Source organism: Brachionichthys hirsutus, chromosome 12 (assembly GCF_040956055.1).
Source record: "Brachionichthys hirsutus isolate HB-005 chromosome 12, CSIRO-AGI_Bhir_v1, whole genome shotgun sequence".
Taxonomy (NCBI): Eukaryota; Metazoa; Chordata; class Actinopteri; order Lophiiformes; family Brachionichthyidae; genus Brachionichthys; species Brachionichthys hirsutus.
Genome location: NC_090908.1, coordinates 7,756,751 through 7,778,511, shown reverse-complemented (window position 1 = coordinate 7,778,511; position 21,761 = coordinate 7,756,751). Strand labels below are relative to the sequence as shown.

Genomic DNA, 21,761 nt, shown 5'->3' with positions numbered 1-21,761 from the left:
CCGATTTAAAGACTTTTACTGGCTTCCCGTGAGAATGGAAATCCAGAATCGATTCAAACAAGTGTCTGAAGCCATTCAGGTCCATGAATGGAACAGCTAAAAGAGGAAAGTGAGACGTTAGATTGATCGGATTATGCATTCGGGTAATCAGGCTACATGGCCTGCCCGCTCCGCGTCTGCTGTCATTTCATGGCCTGAATAGTCTCCGTGCTCCGAACAGCATAAACTCTCCCGACGAGAGCAGCATCAAAGGGCTACAGACTCCAAACCCGCACGTCAGAGCTCAAGATTAAAATCCGAATATATCCAAAAAGAGACATTATTTAAACAGGCTCCGATGACGCGACGTCTTGTAACGCGAATCCAATCAATCGATGGCGTTGCCACGTATAAGGGAGGCGAAATCTTACCTGGCGAGCTCCCGCGATTATACGACTCTCGGTTTCAGGGTTTCTCTTTGATCCCTGCAGACAGACTTGCAGGTCCGCCGACAACTTACATCCCGAATCACCGAATCTCCATGTCCGAAGAACAAGCCGATGGGTTTAAACCCCCCCCTCCGTGAAAATCCAACGCGATTATCGGACTGTCCTGCAAATGAGTGAAAGCATCCGCGTCCCCGGATTCTCACGCGATCATTGGCTGCTGAGCTGGCGCTGCTGCAGCTTCAGCACCATCATTCCTGGGACAGCTCCCAGACGCCACGCGTCGGTGACGTCACCACCGCATGGACGGTGATGGGAGCAGCAGCTCGCTACTTACTACAGATGCGGGCAGAGACCAACACGCAGGAAAAAGGCTCATCAAGATATAGATGCAGGACTTATGACGATGTGATACCCCCCCCCCCCCCCCCAGCAGGAAATAATAATTATCAACAAATATATATTTAAACAGCCTAAATGCAATTTTGCGTAAATTAAATATCAAATAGGCTGATACGGCATGTTCATGAAAATTGTATCATGAAATTGAAATACAAATCAAACCCAGCGGTGGAGGAACAACAGAAATGTTGGCTTGAAAAAAAAAGTAGCAAGGATGCAGCTATTGGTTAATCGATAGGTAATTTGATCTAGGGTAATTTCCCAAACCCAAGTTTGTTCTTTGTTTTAAAAGACAAAAAAATAATAATTCAGGACTAAAGTTGCAGAATAATAAAATGTACAAGCTTTGCATTTAAAATTTTCTTTGAACAATAATACTTCAAAAATATATTTATTCAGGCACCTGATAAATAACAAGAGAAATGTATTGAATTATTTGAAGTGATGCTGGACAGAAACAACAGTTTGCTGGTTAGTCAGCTGAAGAACTGAAAAGGCCATGCCTGAGACTGGAATGACTCCTGCCTGCTAAAAACCTGTTTCTTTGTTTTGTTGACAGCTTAGATTGTAGCTCTGATGCTTTTGGCTTTTTATTCTGGAAGGTAATTGCCAAATGATTGCTCTTAATGTATCTCAGGTATTAGATTTTACATATCGCTAAAAATAAGCAAAGCAAGGCAGTGGATCATTTAAGTTTAGTGGAAAAATAACAGGAATAAATGAATAAAACTGGCACCATAGAGTAAAAACACAAAAATCCTTAAGCACCAGTTAACATTGTTAAGATAACATTGGCTGATGATATACAATTATATATTTTAACAAGCAGGTATTTCGATTTGGTTTGAAGGTGGCCAAGTTAAGGACAACGTATCATGCTTTGTTTGTGGACAATTGTGTTTGGCAACATGAAACTTCTTAATCAGCGAGTAATTATTAGCTAATGAAATAGAAATAGATGGTGAAATAGATGAAAAGAATGTAGTGTCTACATTTGTTTTGCAAAATTAACTTTATTGCAATAAAAAAGGGACACATCTGTTCCCATCAGTCAGCGAGAGTGTCGTTTTGCTGCCACATTTTCCAGAGACTTGGGAGTTATTATTTTGCAGTATCTTCAAAGGCAGATTGTAAGGGAGAGTGCAGTAAATGCACTTATGGAAATTTGTCTTGCTTTGTCTGTCATCTTTATTCCCCTTTCATGTGAAATTCATCTTTGACTTCACAAACAAACACCGACCTGACGGGCCCCTATATGCTCACAAGTTTCTTATGCTGGAATACATGTGCTACAGTCTCAGACAATAAATAAGAGGGCCTGTTGGGATGAAAAACGCAATACACTAACAATAATTTAACAAGCAATACATATCTTTTGATATTTGTTGAGTGAGATGACAAGAGGACAGAATGAAATAGCTCTTAAAGATCTTCCTCTTTACTGTTTCTACCTGACAATTTTTCATGAATCAAATGATGCAAATACTCCGTTTGCTTTTTGTTTGTACGGCATAAAGCTCCGTGAACCACATCTTGGGTTTAGTGTGTTTTCTGTAATGGTAGTGTGCGTGTCTACTACAGGGCGCTCATAAAGTACCCATGCAGGGAATGTTCTTTAACTCTAAATACAATAAGCATTAGTTTGCTGCAGTAAAACTAAGGAAATGTGTAGTACTCAACCATAAAACCAGAGGATATGAGTGTTTATGCTAATCTTGTATATGCTATAGGTCCATCTTTGGTGAAAATTACATGCAAGTTAATTAAATAGATTTTGCTTAATCATGTTAAGCACAATACAAGCAAAGAAACGAGCCGAACCAATCACATATCCTCCTTTGCAGAGGTAAATATTTAGGTACAGTTAGGCATCTTATGGGTAGCCTCAAAGCTAACTAAAAGGGGGTTGCATTTTAGGTCTATGCGACGCATGCGCAGTTCCATTGAACTTGACCTAATTAGCTAATTTGTTAGATGAATGGTTGTTTTGTAGCCTGTCCACGGCGCATGCGCGAACCGCAACCCTGAAATTCACCGTGCCACGATGCCACGCCTCCCGCGTGACTTTTTTGTTTTCCTACGTCACTTCCTACGCGGCAAATCGAACCAGGAACTGGTGACGCTTGGTTTGTATTCTCTTCTGTCGTCATGTCACACATTGGTGGGCCGTCTGTTGTCGGAGGCTTCGCCGCCGACATTTGTTTACCAGCGCTGCGTTGTTAACGGTGTCCGGAGCTGATCGCTGCGCTGTTGCCGCCATCAGCGCTCGCGTTTAGCTGCAACTGCTAGCGGAGCATCCGGCAGAACACGTTTCATGATCAAGCTGATAATCACCAAGCCGAGCACTTATTTTAGTGCAGTGTAACTTACGCTAGATGCGTTGTCTTATTCGGAGAGTGGACGGATAGTCCGTAAATACATCATGTCACATCAGCTGACTGTGGAGCAACAGCGGAAGATAGAGGAAAACAGGAGGAAAGCTCTGGAGAGAAGGGCCCAACGGCGTGGACAGAATGCCGGTAACAATAACCAGGCCTCGGCAGGCTCCAGCAGCACTTCGGTGCAGGCACAGCCTCCCAGACAGGGCTGGGGCTCAGATCCTGCTCCCCTTGATCATCACAGAGAAACACCAGGGCCACTTCCGGCACCCTTTACAAAAGACTCACGGAGCCCCGGAAACCAAATCCACCTGTCTGCTCCTGCGAGACAGGTAAGATGTGATGATGATGAATATATTTATTAGATAGAATGTTAGAGTACAGGTACAGTCACACAGTAGAATGTATTACAGTACAAATATATATATATGTGTGCTGTTAAGTTCTCTCATTTCCTTGTAGGTGGGTATCACTGACCCGCTTCGACGTGTGAGCAGCCCTGCCTTGTCCAGCGGAGGAAGCTTTGGTGCAACACTGACTCATCCCAAAATGAACCTCACCTCCAACTGCTCTGGTGGTGCAGTAGGCTCATTCTATAAGCAAACTAATAATAAACCTTCCCAAAGTCCTGCGGCACAGCTTCCCTCAAAGTCATCCATTTTGAATGCTGTACCTGCAAAAAAGCCGGCCATCTCTGTAAGAGGAGAATGTGTGTCTCACGCGGAGGATCGCTTCAGAGTGGAAGTGAGCTACCACGCAGGCCTTATTGCAGTTTTCAAATCCATCCCCTCAAAGAACTACGGTAAGTGTCTCAGTGTTCACAATGTTGCTGAATTTTTGACAACATTTAAATAGAGGTTAAAATGACTTGCAGAGGTTCTGCATAAAAACGGATACATTTTTAACATAATTCTTTAAGCCAGACAGGAGAGTTGGACACTCTGAGTGTCTCAAGCTAATTAAATGTCGTGGATACACCTCGGAGCAAAATAACCACAATCCTCGTTAGAAGTAGGTTTCTGTTTGTTGGATTGTGGTCTGTAGCAGCCATTCCAAATAATGAGCAGCGCATCTGTGCGCATAATCAGGATATCCTGTAAGACCAAACGAATAATGGGCAAGAATTTCACCCATAGCGCCACCGAAGTCCAACTGTCCCATGCATTTAGTCAAGCCTTACCCCGAATCAAGATCATAACCCCGAACCCAGAGATTATAGGTACGTATTTTCACGACCTTATGACGCACCTGCTGATTCGCCGCAGCCTCATTAACAGCTGATTTTTCGGTATTTCAAACATACAAAGGGCGCGCGGATCAAAAGGCGCCGGCATGATAGGTGCGCAAAATAAAGCAGGAGCAAAACTGAGTTTGGTACTCACATCTTTAATCGTCATCAATCAAACAAGCATACTAGTGCGCGTTTTCAAAAATAGAGCCGGAGCAAAACAGAGTCATTAATCAAACCGATCAAAGTCCTCATCCTCTGTTTCTGTAGTGAACAGCTGCGCTAGATCTCCGTCAAACATGCCGGGCTCCCTTTCTTCACTGTCAGTCTCTTTTCGTGCGGCGGCGTCGGTGCCTCGGAAATGATGCGAACAACAATGCTAGCAGACAGTTAGCCGAAGCAGCTACAATCCAGTCAAACTGTGGCGCTGCGCTGCCTTCCACTCTGAGTGAAACTGTGGTCTCCTTCTGTCGTCCAGCGCTCCCACGCAGCCCGCAGTTTAACGTTGCGCGGTTGGAGTTCTTTGGTTAATCCACCGGGGATGACGATGTTAAGCTAGCTTGCTAGCTAGCCCGTCAGCGCGTTAGCTTGCTTCACTCCGGTGTAGACAGTATCGGTGAGATCGGCCCGCACGGAGTCGCTGATCGAAGGAGCCGAGTTGCTGCAGGTCTTCTTCTTGCTTCCTCCTCTTCCTCCATGGATTCATTAATGCTGGATTCTCTCTCCGCTGCTCTATTCCCGTGTTCTGCTGCGGGACCGGCAGCCCCGGCAGCCACTTCCGTCAACACGGAACATGGTGAAGCGCATCGGCATATCACTCCGCGAGGCGCCTGACTGAGTCCGCCTTACAACAACAAATAGGCCGCGCGGACCAATGGACGCGCGGCACATTTTGAAAAAAATCTAAGACTTTTGGGTGCGTCCTATGGGTGTGAAAATACGGTATTTGGATTATTATAGAGATTATAGCTCCCTGTGAGAATCTGATGGATAGGGATTTATGACATTTTGATAATCATTCAATCACCATTCCCCCTATATTTGTACCTGGATTAAGAACTCAACCGGAAAAGCGTTAAAATATAACGGGGACTATTCCAACCTCGGATCCATCCTCCCACAAGTTTCATGGAAATCACTGCAGTAGTTTATGCGTAATCCTGCTTGCAATCTACAAGCAAATGAGAACATAGGTGAAGTCGTGATATCCTCTTACAAGCAAGGTAGACAATCCTTCATATATCTAGTGCCGGTGTTCTAAATAAAACATGCTAAATTCCAAACGGTTGCTATTCTATGCCATGTGTTCATCTTAATGTTTGCAGTGTTTTTACTATTTAAATCTCTACTGCTACCCGCCGTAGACCCAGCTACAAAGACGTGGAACTTCAAGCTGGAGGACTACAAACACCTTAGTACGTGCATTATGGAAATATCTGTGAGAACTCGCAGCATTCCTTTCCCCCCAGTAGGAGCCTAAATGAAAGGCCTGTTCTGGCTGCTTCGCTCTGCGCTGCAGTGGAGGAGGCGGCTGCTATTCCCTGTGTGTGTTTGAGGCCTCTGGAGGGAATGGAGGCGCTGGATGTTGCGGCGGCCGCCAGCCGAGCCTGCGGCAGTGCGGCACTGGGGGCGCTGCTGAAGCTGTGCAATGGCTGGCAGAGACCTGGAGCCATCCTGCAGGGCCAGTGCGTCCTGCTGTCTCAGACAAAGTTCGAGGTCGACGTCGGTTATCACGTCGACGTCGTCGCAGCGTTCAAGCAGATGCCAACCAAGAACTATGGTAAACGTCATAGTGCGGCCCCTTTATTTATTTATTATTTATTTATTTATTAATTTGTTTCAAGCAGAATAAAAATTAAAAACAAAACAAAATTATACCTTTTTGCCTACAAGAAACCATATATCGACTAAAGAAACAAAAACCCAACAAATATGTCCAAAACAACCACCAAAGTTCATGTACACAAAAATAGCAATAGTACATTATATAGTGCTTGAAAAGGAGTGGGAAGAAGAAAAACTTATTAAATCCCACCCCCCATAATACGACAATGAAGATGAAAAAACAAACAAAACAATTAAGTAACATTTATACATAGGATAAATTACGAAATATATATATTAAGGAGCCATTATAATAGGCCAGGATCAACATTAAGCCCCGCCCTCTCTGTACTGCATCAAGATCATGCGTTTATAAATGAATTTAAATTTTGGAATTTAAAGGTTTTTATGACCTGATGAAGGATTTCTCTTTGTGTTAGACATGAAAACAAGAAAGTGGAACTTCTCCCTTGTGGATTACAAGCGGCTCAGTGAGTAATGGTTCTCTCTATCCATCTAGCTTGCCTTTGTGCTCCAGCATGTCTCTGTTTGGCCTGCCATCTTGTCTGACCGCGGCGTCTTCCCCACCCAGTGGATCTCCTCGGTGGGGTGGCAGCAGTGGAGGTGGAGCCGCTGCCCAGGGCAATAGTCCAGGCTTTCTCTGCCAGGTTTGACGGGACTGAAGCCAGGTCTCCGCACGCCCCTGAGGCAGACCTCTCCAGCGTCAGCCCTTCGCTCACCTGCAGCCTTATGCCCTTCCAAAGGGAGGGGGTTAAGTAGGTGCTTTTTAAAATGCCGGTTTTGCTCTTTCTGCAACTCGTCTCTGTGTACCATAGTAAGTCAATGTGTGTGTACTGTTCTGCTTTGATTGCATTAGATTTTTAGATTTAAAGGGCGTCTCCCGCTCACTCTCATGCTGCATCCTTGTGCTCCAGTGCTGACGTCGCTTACGTTCCCCTGTAGTTTTGCAGTGTCTAAACAAGGCCGCCTCCTCCTGGCTGACGACATGGGCTTAGGAAAGACTGTGCAGGCCATCTGCATAGCAGCATACTACAGGAATGAGTGGCCCTTGCTGGTGGTGGCGCCGTCCTCTGTGCGGTTTACCTGGGCTGAGGTAAAAAACGTCTAACTGAGCCCTCCTGCGCATTGAAATGTGCTTTTGAAGAAAAAATAGTCCGCATTAAGTCCTCACGACGGCATCCTTCTCCTCTGTTGACAACGGCTCTGTCCTACACTTTAAAAGTGCGGATTTCCGCTTAAAGCGCTCTGCATTCTCCAAGGACGAGATGCTTTATCTTCTCTCAGGGAGATGTTGTAATAAATGTCAAACTTCCCGTTTGGTTCTCCTGAGTGCAGATGATGATGTGAAACTTGAAGCAGAGATTTGCGGTGGAGATGCTAATACGCTATGTTTACTCTTATTCACGCGCCACTTAAATGTGTGTGTGAACACCGTGTGCTCCTCTGGTACTGATGCAAATACATTTCTGTCTTAAACGCTTGTTCCTGTGGGTTCCTCGTGCAGCAACATCTCTGTTAACTGTGAGTGGGGAGCCGATGCTAAGTAGCGGTGCTGTTTGTAATTCAATTGGACTTGAGTATCTGATCCAGCATCTTAGGTAGAATGGGAGAAACTCCAATCCTAGGCAAAGGGCAGGGTGAAGTGGAGCTGGCTGATTTGCTGTGGCGACCCCTCATGGGTCAAGCCCACAGTTCAGTAGGACGGGTTTTGGTATCTAAATCCCAATTCCTAAAAGTCTGTTCATAACGCATTAAGGCTTGAGCTGATTTACCTGTCGGGGTTTTTGCCTTTACTTTGGTCGATGCAGTAAAATACTAGATGCTCCAAATTCTCCCATGAGTCACCGTAGTCATACGGTGTGCGCTGGAACTGCTCGGCTACTATGGCAAAGCCACACTTGGTTAGTTCCTCTTTTTCCGCGTTCTTCCTGTCCACGACCGATACTTTCTGTGTTTTTCTTCTTCTTCTGTAGCATTTTCTCTCTGCTTCACCTCGTATCGGTGTTACCCGGCTGCACCAGCAGAACCTTTTCAGAAGAGCTTCACTCTGCCGTCCGTCTGTCCGTCCGTCGACGGACAAGACAAGACAAGACAGGCTGTTCTCTAAATAGATCCAGTATCTCGGATCAGAGACGGTCCCGCCAATCAGGACTTGGCATCACGGAGGAGAGTTTAGTCGCAGGGCGTCGTCTCCGTTAAAGGACACGCTGTCTGGCTCCGCTCTTATCTGCGCGGTTAGCTTCGTGCATTTGGCCGGATTTGCTGCAAAACCTGGGAGGTGTAACTAAGCGAGTTTAAACCAGGTTGACGGGCGAACAGAGCAGGAAGGCCAATAGTCAGAGACGTTTGGGCCACTGTGGATATTTTCCTAACCCTGAAACCAACTTTCAGGCTCAAAATGATTCTTGATTATTATTATTTTTGACCTTTTCAGAGCTGTTTCTGTCACTGCTGCCGTTTCGGCTGTAGCGACCAGAAACGTGCAGCCTGAGAATAGTGGCGTTACTCTGAGTGTCTCCGCCTGCAGGCCTTCGGACGCTGGCTCCCCTCCATCAATCCCGACAGCATCAACGTGGTGGTGAAGGCCAAAGACGACCTGCAGTCTGGCTTGGTCAACATCATCAGCTACGACCTACTGAGCAGAGTGGACAAACGGTGTCAGAGAAGCCCCTTCAACGTCCTCATCATGGTATCTCCCGGTGGCTCGAACACAGCTCGAGTCAACAGTCAGTCATTCTTTGTGTGATCTATTATTTCGTGTTTTTAAAATATTCTTTTACAGGATGAATCTCACTTTCTGAAGAATATAAAGACCGCTCGGTGTAAAGCTGCCTTGCCTTTGCTGAAGGTGCTTCTTCTTCTCTTTCATTTAATGCTATATTTGAATGGATGTTATTTTTGCTAACATCAAAGGGGTTATTTTTCCACTTGTTGGTAGCATTACCCGGCTCTCAGCGGGATGCCTCAGAAATGTTCGCTGCAGCAGATCAAAGAAAACCTGGAATTGCTTTCTGTACAGTCTTTTCGATTTCATATCAGATTAGACGGTGTTGCACATTTATTTTAAGCAAAGTTGTAGTTTAAAAAAAAAAAAGGATTCACAATCCAGCCGAATTTGTCACGTCTGGCTCGTGGCTGGACTTCACTGCTTGCTCTGTCGGCTGCAGGGCTGTGATCAGAGTTGTTTTTCCCCTTCCCCAGGCAGCAAGGAGAGTGATTCTCCTGTCTGGGACCCCCGCCATGTCCAGACCCGCTGAGCTCTACACCCAGATTCTTGCCGTCAGGCCCGCCCTCTTCCCGCGCTTCCATGAGTTCGGGATGCGTTACTGCGATGCCAAACAGGTAGCTTAGTCTTAGAAGCCTTTGAATTGTGATGTTTAATGTCATGCAGCTGTAGATTCTAAGACGACTCCGAGAACACGGACGCTGTATGGATGAGGAAATAGTTATTGATCAGCGTCACTTATCTTGGTTTACTTTACTCATTTCCGAACGTGCATCTTGATATCTTAAGAGTTGGTCAAAGCTAAACTTCCTAAAGCAATTCGATTTTGTCTCAGATTGGGGGGGGGGGGGGGGGGGGGTGCAAATAACTGTATGAAATTATAATATTTTTTTAAATGTTTGAAAATAACTTTAACATCTGAAATCTCAATAGATTTCTCTTTTTCTTTTGAAGCACGCATCAGAAAGCATTCAGTGTCGCCTTATGCTTTATAAATCGATATATTGTGCTGTATAATTCCTCGACTGAAGGTGACATCGCATCACGCCGTCATCAAAGTTGGGGACAAGCTAATTTGCCAAAAGGACTGCTGCTTGTATGATTTTGTGGGTTTCTGATGTTTCAGTCTGCAGCCGCTTCAAGGCGGCGGCGGCGGCCACAAAGCGTTTCGGGTCTGCTGACAACAGCAGAACAATATGGATGAAATTAGTGCTTTTAACCCAGTGTGCCGTGTGAAAATGTTGCCTTTATCACCTCAGAATCTGCACAACATGCCTCCTCTGCATCCTGATGGAGACTCAGGCCAGCAGGAGATGCAGCTGTGACAGATGTTTCACTTTTATGGCTGAAGGCGAGCTTCTCGGCCCAGTTTGGGTTAATTTGCATTCAAATTGGAATAATTTAAAGGAACCACAACATTCAAATTTACCTAATTTATTCTACGTCTTTAATCCATGTAATGTCGTCATCCTGCATTAGTTACAGTCCCGTTCTGTGTGCCTCTCTCTGGCTGCCCCCCCCCCTCTAGATGGCGTGGGGGTGGGACTACTCTGGCTCATCTAACCTCAGAGAGCTGAAGCTGTTTCTGGAGGAGTGTCTGATGTTACGCCGCCTCAAGTCCGACGTCTTGTCCCAGCTCCCTGCTAAACAGCGGAAGGTTGTCATGGTGACCATAGATGTTATCAACACCCGCATTAAAGCCGCCCTGTCAGCTGCTGCTAAGCAGTTATCAAAGGGACGTCAGAATGTAAGTCACAAATGTTTATCTAAATGAAGAAAAAACTACATTTACCACAAGGATTCACAAAACCCCAAAGAGCAGCAAGCTTTAGCAATATTACCATATATGATCAATACATGGCAGCTTGTGGTAATAGAAGGGAATTATTCCTGTGTCATTCTTGGCTAATGAGGGGAGGGGGGGGGGGCATGCTGGAAGTAAGTCACATGACAATCATGTCATGGAATCGGACTGATCAATACTATTTCTTTTTTTCCACCCAGAGTTGGCTGAAAATGGCATTGGATCTATTTTAGAACCATAAATGTGCATCAGCTGTATCAAAAAGCGAGGTTGTGTGTAGGTTCAAGTAAAATATGCTATTGATACAGTGTTTATTTTGTGTTAATATCCGAGTCATGTAATTATGGCTCCAAACGTCAGCTCTATCAGTTTGTCCTCTTCACACGAGGGAGTCCTTCCAGGCCTCAAACGGTTACAAGCCCCTTTGAACCGACCCGGAAAACTCCAGCAAGCTTTATTCTAAGAGTTCTTGCAGTCGGACAGGACTGAGCCGCTGAGCCTGATTGCTCATAATCACGCAGTCTGATCCAGACATGGAGCGGAGTCGAGTGGCGGTCCTTATCTTTCGCTGCTTCTTATCTCTTTTATCAGAAAAAGGAAGAGAAGGAAGCCCTCCTCGTCTTTTATAACCACACAGCTGAAGCCAAGCTTCAAGCCATTATGTAAGTGCAAGTCCTCTAATGGTGCCGGATCAGTGCAGAGCTGAGAATGTAAAATGAATCAGAATCTTTGGTGGTCAATAAAGTTTTGTTTCCGTCACAGGGAGTACATCACGGACATGCTGGAGGGTGGAAGAGAGAAGTTTCTCGTGTTCGCCCATCATAAGTTGGTCCTGGATCATATCACTGCTGAACTGGTCAAAAAGGTTGGTCTAATGTAGAGTCAGCCTTACAGGTGAGCGTCCGGTGGGATTGACGTGTCGACCGCTGTCCGTAGGGAAGTGCACGTTTGCTGGTTGCCCCGAGCCGCCTTCACGTTTAAGTTGGCGGCTGCAGTTAAAGCTTTCCTTAAATTCCGTCTGCAGAATGTCAGTTTCATCCGCATTGATGGGGCCACTCCGTCAGCAGAGCGGCAGCAGCTGTGTGACAGGTTCCAGTTCTCCACAAAGACTTGTGTGGCGGTGCTTTCTATTACTGCAGCCAACATGGGCCTCACCTTGCACTCTGCTGACCTGGTGATCTTTGCAGAGCTTTTCTGGAACCCTGGGGTAAGCCGTAGCTGTTTTGCTACCGTTCTACTTTAGAGGTGACCAATGAGCTTAAATAAAAGAAGAGTTTATTTCTTCAGGTGAGCAGAGATCTGAGTAGATAGATTTTACTGAGTCTCCTGCTAACTGGCAGCGTTTTGGTGACGTACAAACCAGGGTGTCTTCATAACCCAGTGAAACAGATTATTTTCTATTTATCTGCCCTCTAGTGGCCAACACTTGCACATCTGCAGCATCTGCCCCGGCTAATTTATGAGTGATAAGTAGAAAAGTCCGTATGGTTAACAAAGAGCAGGAAGAGAGGGAACGCGTTCTCATCCCGTCACCATGGCGGCTCCCCTTTGACTTAAATGGGAGACACCGATATTCATGCCTACGGTGTTTGTAATCGGTGTCTGCGTCCGTGCTGGAGAGCTTTTCAATCTCCTCTGCAGTGGCCGTGCAGCGAAAGGTTGAAGCAGGTGCAACCTAACGTCACGCCGTGGTGACCAGTCAGCCAGACATGCTGCCATTGTTGCTCCAGCTGTTTTTTTTATAAGAGTTTCGATTATTTAGCGTGGAGACTGGGCGTAATCCAGATGGGCTTTATTGACCGGACCGTGAAATTGTCCCGGTAGTGTTCTCTTCCACTCCGTCACACAAACCTGCGCTTATTACTGCAACGCCAGAGTCGGTCTGAACGAGGCCTTTGAGGTCACGGCTGATGACGGAATGCAGTAAGCATTTTATAATTACAAATATAATACCTCACACTCTTTTTTTATTTTCCTGTAGGTACTCCTTCAGGCTGAAGATCGGGTTCACCGTATTGGACAGACCAGTAGTGTGAACATTCACTACCTGGTTGCGAAGGGATCTGCTGATGACCACTTGTGGTACGTTTCAGCCAGTATGACCCAGTAACTAAACTATATTTGATTGTCTGCCACTGAGCCGAACATTTAAAACTGTGGGGGGGGGGTTCGGTTTGTGTGGATTGGGAGATCTGGGAAGTGAACTGAATTGTATCTGCTCTAATAACTGTCATGTATGTAACGATCCAGGCCAATGATCCAGGAGAAGATGAACATCTTGGAACAAGTGGGCCTGTCTGAGTCCAACCTCTCTGACAACGCAGTGAATGCCAGCTTCCACTCTAAGCTACAGCCTGCATCCGTATGTAAATATATTGTGTGTGGTCATTTTCATCGTTTTAAATACTATATATTTACATGATAATATATCTGTAGATAAGGTTACCCAAGGTGTTGTCTGTGTTCAGGACCCTAACCAGAGGAGCATTAAGGAGATGTTTCAGAGATCGTTCTCTGAGAACGACGACATGGACGAAGTCCTCTTGCAGGAGGCTGTGAACGAATGGGAGGACGCGGCCTGAAACCGGCTCTGGTCAGCGCCACGGCGTGTCGGACAAAAGGAACATCAACGACTGTTGAACACCTCCCATTCTGACCCGTCCTATTCAAGTCACAGTTGCTATTTTTCAGACCATCATGACTGATTTGAGTATATTAACGAATGCTTGTTATTTAAGTAGATGTAAAATAATACTGTCCTTTTGCATTGTATGTTTTCAAGAATAAATGTGTTCTATAATCCTTCTTAAACTGTAATCTTGTTACTGTTGTTATGAGATTTAGTATTCGCTCTTCTTTTCAGATTCTAAATCATAAAACCTGCAGTCCCAAAGGATCCGCTAGTCCAGTGGGAACTCATTTTCGTTCTTAACTCCTAAACAGCTCATTCAGCTTGAGGCAGTTGTCCTCAATTTTTAAGCTGTCCTCTTAATATTGAGGAAACGCATCCAAGTCTAATTTCTCTAAATCAATTTATTCTGGGCAATCCAAGATGTATTATATATGCATCTACTCCTTGCTATTAACCCACCACTAACATGCAGTATGCAGCATAGTTTCAATTTATTTGTAATGTCACATAGTAAAGCCTACAGCAGCAGAGAAAGTGAACTAATCGAGTGGTGATTAATGCAGGGCCCTCTGGATCCTAACTTCCTCCTGCTGTTGGACTGCACGGATCCGAATTCTGCGGGTCACCTGAAAGGAAGGAGAGGAAAACCAGCTCAAACACAAAAATGTCATGAGGACTTGAAGTGCAATTGTCCTCCAGAATTGTCAGTATTAAGAAACGCTCTGGATCCTCTTGCGAGACTCAATTCTCAGGATGTAGGACACAGTGATAGTTGTAACGCAGCTTAAGGAGATGTGATAAAACATCAGAAAACAAATGAGGACTTGATTTGCTCAAACATAATTCAGTAGGTTGTGGGATTCCAGTGAGTGCAAAGACATACTGATCATTCATGATACTGTTCAGCTACATTTTAATGCTGCCTGTGATTGATTTGGGGCCTGAAGGATGGGAGATGGGGCCTCCATTGATTGGACAATGTGCATTCTCGTGCTGGAGGGAACACTGCTAACAGGAAATGTGATTTCCATGAGGTGGTGTAGGCGGATGCTACAGGACCCACGATTGTCCTGCACTACACTGTAAAGAGATGGATCCATGATACTTCTCCTGTCTGTGCTGTAGTGCTTTGGCTGACTGGACTAACCCGGATCTGGATGCCCGAATGAGGCTGGAACAAATCTTTGCTCTCCCAGTGAACTCTGGAGGACTGAGCACTGAGCACTTCTTGCATACCTTCTTCTCCCGGGAGACGGTTATTGGAAGCTTCTTGATTTGGAGATCTCGATAGTGTTGTGCTTTCATCTGAAGAATGACCTTTCTCTTTTGCTGAAAAGATTTGATCTTTCAAGCTCAAGTTTCCAATGTTTGTCATTTGAAAACATCACAACAATATATTCAAATTAATATTCAGTAACAAACATAGAAAAAAGCGGCAAAAGCAGAATTATTTGAATGAAAGCAGATCTGTAGCAGATCAAAGTGTCCGTCTTCATATGATTGCCGTACCTAACGTGGTTTTGTCGGGCTCTCCCTCACCAGCGAGCTCTGCGTCTGACGCGATGTCGCCGAAGATGAGGCGTATCTTCTCGTCGGCATGTTGCTCACTCGAGGAGCCGTGGACCGCGTTACGGAGGACGTCGGAGGCAAAGCGAGCCCTCAGAGAGTTTGGGGATGTCGTCTTGGCTTGATCAGGGTCCGTGGGGCCCATCATGGTCCTCCACTCCTGCACTGCATTTTCCTTGGTCAGGACGAGCATCATGCAGGGCCCACTGAAACACAATGACAGCATGTTCAACAGAATTTTGTGCGAGCCACATGTTTCTATGGTTACGCAAGCGCGCATAATTTGCTGAATAAAAAAAGAAAGAAGATGTCTAGACGTCAAGGCTAACACTTGGCTGGATTTGAAATGTGTAGGTCTGAAAGTTTTTCCAGATGCCGAGGAGTTCGATTTTGATAAATGCATAGCGTTGCTATTCGCCTAGTTCTTAAATACCTTACAGGAGATAATGTGTTAACGTAGCTAAGAATAAATGTGGAACCTTCTTAAATAATAGGAATAAAACAACTAAACCTACTGACAGGGGGCCCAGCAGCAACCGAGTCTCACCCCCATTGTGTCCAAGGAGTTGCGTAAAAACCAAGTGAAGAGACTAATCGGAGCGGAAGACAACTCTAAACGCGAGCTGTGTGGCGGAACAGAGGATGGAACCGAGATGGACTTCCCCGGCTCTCGCCTGCGGCTGCCTTGTTCCTGAGCTGCTAAGATTACTGTCAGAAGTGACGTTAAAAGAATTAGGGCAGGTTGGCCTGTTCTCGCTTTGCCTTTCCTCTTCGGCTGTGTCCAGGGATAGACTAACCGACGCATGAATTCCACCAGCGGGCTGAAGAAAGGCTTCTCCCTGTGCTCTTTGTAAAACTCCTCAGCCAACTCCTTCGACAGCAACGTCTCCTTAACCTGCGTTACGGAAAAGCCGCTGACTCGGATCTCCTGCAAAATGTCCTCTGTGAGGTTGAAGAGATATGAGGAGGACGTCGTTATCTATTACAATCTACACAAACTCTTCACACGGTGATCATGATCATAAAGTAGCACCTGCATGTCCCCCCATTGCGTCCGGTTTGATCACCGCCAGCGTTTTCTGTTTAGGGAAGAAGAAGTTGATCTCTCGTTCGGCGTCCTCGTGACTCGCGCTGCCGTGCAGCCGGTTGATGGGTTCATTCTCTGCAGCAAACTGGGCCCTTAGGCTCAGAGAGCGATACCAGAGACAGCATATCAGAGTTAACATCTACATCCCGCTGAGATTCGCTGGTTTCAATGGTGCCTTGTTAAGAAACCTACCTAAGGAACTGCATTAAACGTGATGCACATAATTATTCTGATCTAAAAGTCCACTTTGCCCTCCTACAGTAAGGCTCTCTCTCTCTCTCTCTCTCTCTCTCTCTCTCCTCTGGTACTTCACTCACCATTCAGGGCTCTCCTCTTTGGCTTTATTAACATCAGAGGGACCGAGGATGTTCTTCCAGTGATTGACGGCTCCTGTTCTCGCTAGAACCAAAGCTAGCGCCGGCCCGCTGTAAATACGCACGTTATAAATGAAGACCGCTCAGAAGAGTCTTCAGAATACGGTGTCGGTCACCTGGTCATGCTCTGGAGCAGTGCGGGGAAGTAGTCCTGGTCAACATGCTGGAAGTAAAACCGTCTGACCTGCTCCTCTGTCAGCGCTGCCTCTCTTTGGAGAGCGACTGTGAAGCCTGACTTGTGGATCTGAGCCAGGATCTCGTCTGCAGAACATCAGATACACATTATACAATAAAGTCACGAAGCGTCTCCGTGACGTCGATGTGACCCACGTGTGTGTGCGTCTGTGGTTGTGTAAGCGCGTGCGTGTGCGTGTGGATTTTGGCGCGGCTCTACCTCTGTTCCCTCCGGCGACGTCAGGCCGGATCAGAGCCAGCGTCCTCTCCACACGCTCTTCCTCCCCATCCTGCTCCGTTACCGAGTCGCTCCTGAAGTTGGGGAAGAAGAAGGCGAGCTCCCTGCCGGCCTGCTCGATGCTCTCGCTACCGTGAACCGCGTTGAACAGCGTCTGTGTGCCGTATCGTGCCCGTAAGCTGCAGGAAGACATGGGGGGGGAGCAGATGGTTGCTCGGCTGGTGTTCAACTCGAGAGGAGCATATTGTTTGGGTGTGTCTGAAAGAGCTGGCGAGAATGTTCTGTTCTTTCTTTCTTCCCCCAGACTTTTAAGATTGTTTCACGCTGCTCTAATCAGCATGAAGACGTGTCTGTACTGAAAACAAACGTAGTTTAACGTCATCATACGGCGTCTTACAGCTTTAACGCCATCGTTTAATGTCCAGTGACTCACCTTTCTGGCTGCTCTCGCTTGGCTTCCTCTACGTCTGCTGGGCCAATGAACTCACGCCAAGCTGGTATAACGTCGGCTCCACCGTCGACCTGAGAGAGCACGAGAATATGGGACGGACCGCCGGACATGAAATGCACCAAGTCCTCAAAGCAAGCCTGCAAAGCACCATCACGCACACACACACACACACACACACACACACAGACGTTAGTGTAATAAAGAGCAGAAATGAACAATCAGCGTTTCATTTCCAATAAAGAAACCCCGTAAGAGGGAATGAGAGAAGAACATTTTTAAAATGAGACAAGGAAAATGTACGTTTTCATCCCCGCGTTCCACGTTTCCTCACACGTCGTGTATTCCTTAATCTCTAATCATCCACATCACAATCAGCACGATACGCACAAAAAGCCGCTGACACAACAGAACCTATGTTCAGCTCCGTGCAGAGAGCCAGACGGACGTGTGATGTCTCGCAAACTAATTGAACTGACTTTGCACTGGCTGGCAGAGCTCTCCAGTCAGGATCCTGACTCAGAATTTAAAGCCCAGCCTGATGTCACAAACACACGCTAAACCGATTAGCGCCAGCCTCAGGGATGAGACGCAAACGTGCTATAAGTCAGTGTGCTACGTCTTCATCTCTCTCTCCACACCTCTGCTGCTCTGTGCTGGTAAAAACCTCGAGCCTCAGTCTCAGTCAGCGTGCGCTCCTCGTGGGCCAGGATTTCAAACGCGCCATCCTGAATCTAATGTCAGATAATGAGATCATGTCAGTAGGAAGACTGGAGACAATCTCGATAGCAGTGATGTGCGCGCACCTTCATGATGATCTCATTTGCCTTGCCGTGAGCAGCAGCATCTGGTTTTATTATGGCAACCGTGAAGGATTTACTGGCAGGAACTACAGGAAGAAAGAGCGGCGTGAGTTCTGATCATTAAAGCAGATGAAAATGCATAACAAATCAAGATGGCGGTGGTCAACAGCATTTGTAATCACATCAGCGACATCGTCTCTGCATCAATGCCGATGGAAATAACAAATGACCACTTATGCGGTCGTACTGTTTTATTAGTACCAATTATTGTTTCTTCATTTCCCCCCCGCTGAGTCGTCTCCTCCTCTTCGTTCTTTTCATCATCCACCAGACCGTCATCTTTAACCTGAAAGACACAAAATAAACACGGTGACCTTTAACACTTTTACACGTACGCCCTCGTGACATTGAATTAGGAGAAGAACTGTTGGTTATTTTAATATAATTAATGTAGGGTTATTTTATTAGTCAATTATTAATTGTCCAATATTAACACAAGTTAATGAATGAATGAATGACTGCAGCTTACTGATTACTGAACGAGTGTGGCTGTTTGGCTTACAGCATTTAAATTACTTTTATTAGATGTTTTTTGATTTACCTTGATTTTTGTAATCATACGGCCTTGTTGGCAGAATAAAGACAATTCCAGCCTATAAAAAAAAAAGGGGGGGGGGGGCTTTTCTTCATCTCATTTTATAAATCTACTTCAGCTTCCATGTCCTGCTATAGTACCGTCAAACTCTAAAGGCTCTCTGGGATACATTAATACAACAGAGGCCTTGTTCGTGTTATTCTGTGCTTCCCCTACTATGACAAATGAAAATATTGGAAAAAGGGACCCTTGTTTCATGTAGTATGTGTGCATGAATGTGTTACGTCACTGTGCATGTGATTGTGTGTGTCTTATGGCTCACCGCTTTGCGTTGACCCCCTTGCTCCAGCACCAACTTCTCATTGGCCAGTTCCTCCACAATCATCCTCTGAAGGAGAGGAGCGTTAGCCCCTCGCAGCGCAGCCACCAGCTCCCCACCCTGTTCATTCAATGCAAACACCTTTAGCTTCATGAAGAGTGACATAAAATAAAAGAATGCTCTCAGAGGAGGAAGACTATTAATACCTCAATAATATTCAGCTAAGAAGCTTTATTATTATGTTGATTCATTTATTTACACGGATACAAATCAATACAGAAAAGAGAGCCTTCTGAATGTTTACATTTATACATCTATTTTTTTTAAACTTTTAAATAACATTGAATACACAAACATGACAATCTCAGAAATAAATAGAACAACAGATTTATTAACTTGCAGAACAGATTTAAATGTATGTAAACATTTGTAGAACATTCTGATAGAACTGTTATTAAAACCTTTAAGATCCAAAACATTTGCAATACTTAGAATTTAGAGTATAACTTTAAGCAAGAAGAAATTAGATAACATTTTAGAATCTGGTATCTGGATTCAGTTGCACATCGTGGTGGAAGGACAATTATTATTTTTCACACTTTTGGAAAAGTTTAAAAAGTGAAAATAACATTCTGTCTTAAATTAATTAGTTAATTAATTATTGATTAAACACAAAATGACATCAAAATAAAAAAACTGGAAAATATTTTTCATGAGTTGATGAAATGGAGTGGGCTAAATTCTGATAAAAGAGAATTAATAAAGCAAATGTGACCATGTATAGACATAATGAACATATTCTCTGAAATGATGATTTGTATACAGAGGACAAAAAAAGAAAGAGCCGATGCTCATGTATCTTAAATCAGAACTTCTACTTTATGTAGACTCACTCCGTAGAAAAGGAAGGTGGGCTCACATTTCCCTCGATATTTCTCCAGAGTATCGATGCTGTCTGCCTCAGCCTGCACACACACACACACACACACACACACACACACACGCGCACACACACACACACACACACACACGCACACACACACGCACACACACACACACACACACACACACAGCTGTGAGGTTCCTACACCCTTTCCCTGGTTTAAATTTGAATTTTGAGCTTTTACATCCATTCAGGCCTTACTGTAGCAAAGTGTAACAAGTCTTCACCCAGTTCATTCTTTATTTTGCGGAGGAGTCGAACCACAGCTCGACAGGGCCCACACCACTGTTGGTACACATCTACAACTAGGAGAAGAGACTCGCCCTTTGAGTGTTTGGAGTGTGAAACAGGAAGGAATGGTGTAGCTGCAGTTATCGTCCCGAACACAGGGGGGCAGCAGCGCACAATAAATCACATTAACAATGGCTCATTCACAAAGAGCTGAATGGTGAACGTAAACATGGAGTAGAAAGGAACACTATTTACCTTTACCCATTTCTCACCTGTTAAGCCTTTGGTGGCGAGCATCTCCTCCCACTGCTCTCGGTTTGTGACAGAAACCTGTAAACGGTAATATTATGACGTCACGCAGGTTCGCGTCACGACTCTCGTCGTCGATGCTGAATTCGTCTAACCTGAAGACTTGCTTCTTTCTTCTTCCCTGCCATTTGCAAAACACTGAACTTACCTAAAAAAAAAAGAAAGAAAAATACAGCTGTATATTAAAGGGAGGTTATACCTTAAAACAAGGTCAAACGACGTCAAATTAGGCTAATATAAAGTTGGACTATCCACCTGAATTGCTAATATGCTGATACACCCCCTGAACAAGGTCAGATTTGGCTCTTGAATGTTTGGACTCCATGTCGCTAAGCAACGACGCCTTCCGCTCCCCTTTGTAGGGACGTGTCATCTGATTGGAGGACACTCCAGCATAGATCTGAACGTTGTGTTCGTGAGGTCACTCTTATTACATCAGCCAATGAGCGCTGGAGGTCATTTGATCTCCTGCGTTTCTGTTTGTTTGTTTGTCTGCAAAATATCTGAAAATTATTGGAATGGATTTTGGGTTCAGGATTTTCATTAATTTACGTTATTCAACTGAGAAATAATTGCATTATAATTTATATGATCATAAAACACCATAAACAACACCACCAATAACTACAATGGTCCATCCAAATACAAATATCCATGTAAGGACAATTCCTGACCAACTGATTAATCGGACTCAGATGTGGGAATTTAAGGTGCTTCTTTGGAGGGGCCAGTATGTATGAAGTCACAGAGACCGATGGCTCAGCCACCAATATGTAGCTGAGATAATTCACATTCATAGTAAGCCGCAGCTGCAGTTCTGAACAACTGAAGATACATTTTGTGTGAACTATGCAGAAAAAAACATAAATAATTCATCATGCCTCACCATGAGAGGTGTCACAGGATTATATTTTGAAATAGCCTGGAAACTATTTCCTTATTGGTTTTGTTACACCGCCAAATGTATGGGTAGAGGTACGGGCTCCGAGTCCGTTACCATTTATTTTCTTTTATTTTGTTTCAGAGCTTCTCAGCTTTTCTTTCCTTCTATGATAGTAACCTGATTATTTTTGGGTTTTGGACCTGCACAAAACAAAACATTCAACATCGGCTTGTACTTGGAAATTACAAATGGCATTTCTCACATTGAGTTTTTTACATCTTGTAGTGCAAATGATTAATTCATGAACAGTGAAAAAAAAACCAAAAAACATTTGTTTAAACCAGAAAAGCTG

General features: G+C 44.9%; 2 protein-coding genes across 2 annotated transcripts; one reads left to right on the top strand and one right to left on the bottom strand.

The window, feature by feature from the left end:
- The first annotated feature begins 3,249 nt into the window (after positions 1-3,249).
- smarcal1 (SWI/SNF related, matrix associated, actin dependent regulator of chromatin, subfamily a-like 1) lies at positions 3,250-13,543 on the top strand. The gene is made up of 17 exons (XM_068746227.1): positions 3,250-3,537; positions 3,668-4,007; positions 5,798-5,848; positions 5,953-6,213; positions 6,698-6,748; positions 6,850-7,033; positions 7,221-7,371; positions 8,806-8,967; positions 9,061-9,126; positions 9,480-9,620; positions 10,532-10,750; positions 11,399-11,469; positions 11,570-11,672; positions 11,832-12,014; positions 12,789-12,889; positions 13,058-13,169; positions 13,276-13,543. Exons 1-17 carry the CDS (start codon positions 3,250-3,252, stop codon positions 13,387-13,389), a joined length of 2,598 nt encoding a protein of 865 aa, XP_068602328.1. The 3' UTR covers positions 13,390-13,543.
- Positions 13,544-13,993: 450 nt separating this feature from the next.
- Positions 13,994-20,654, bottom strand: nme9 (NME/NM23 family member 9). The gene is made up of 17 exons (XM_068746535.1): positions 20,622-20,654; positions 20,490-20,547; positions 20,188-20,291; positions 19,937-20,008; positions 19,047-19,163; positions 18,391-18,475; positions 18,133-18,215; positions 17,968-18,060; positions 17,312-17,466; positions 16,861-17,057; positions 16,583-16,727; positions 16,410-16,517; positions 16,039-16,190; positions 15,803-15,947; positions 14,949-15,211; positions 14,578-14,768; positions 13,994-14,065 (listed from the first exon to the last, which is right to left on the bottom strand). Exons 1-17 carry the CDS (start codon positions 20,652-20,654, stop codon positions 13,994-13,996), a joined length of 2,073 nt encoding a protein of 690 aa, XP_068602636.1.
- Positions 20,655-21,761: the final 1,107 nt, after the last annotated feature.

What these genes read in the sequence shown, in the direction of transcription:
- smarcal1 (XM_068746227.1), top strand. Translation starts at nt 3,250, where the DNA reads ATGTCACATCAGCTGACTGTGGAGCAACAGCGGAAGATAGAGGAAAAC. An exon ending in CATCCCCTCAAAGAACTACG is followed by an intron (nt 4,008 to 5,797) that starts GTAAGTGTCTCA and finishes TACCCGCCGTAG; the next exon opens with ACCCAGCTACAAAGACGTGG. An exon ending in AGCTTTTCTGGAACCCTGGG is followed by an intron (nt 12,015 to 12,788) that starts GTAAGCCGTAGC and finishes ATTTTCCTGTAG; the next exon opens with GTACTCCTTCAGGCTGAAGA.
- nme9 (XM_068746535.1), bottom strand. Translation starts at nt 20,654, where the DNA reads ATGGCAGGGAAGAAGAAAGAAGCAAGTCTTCAG. An exon ending in AGAAAGAAGCAAGTCTTCAG is followed by an intron (nt 20,548 to 20,621) that starts GTTAGACGAATT and finishes TACCGTTTACAG; the next exon opens with GTTTCTGTCACAAACCGAGA. An exon ending in AAGCGAGAGCAGCCAGAAAG is followed by an intron (nt 17,058 to 17,311) that starts GTGAGTCACTGG and finishes GTCTTCCTGCAG; the next exon opens with CTTACGGGCACGATACGGCA.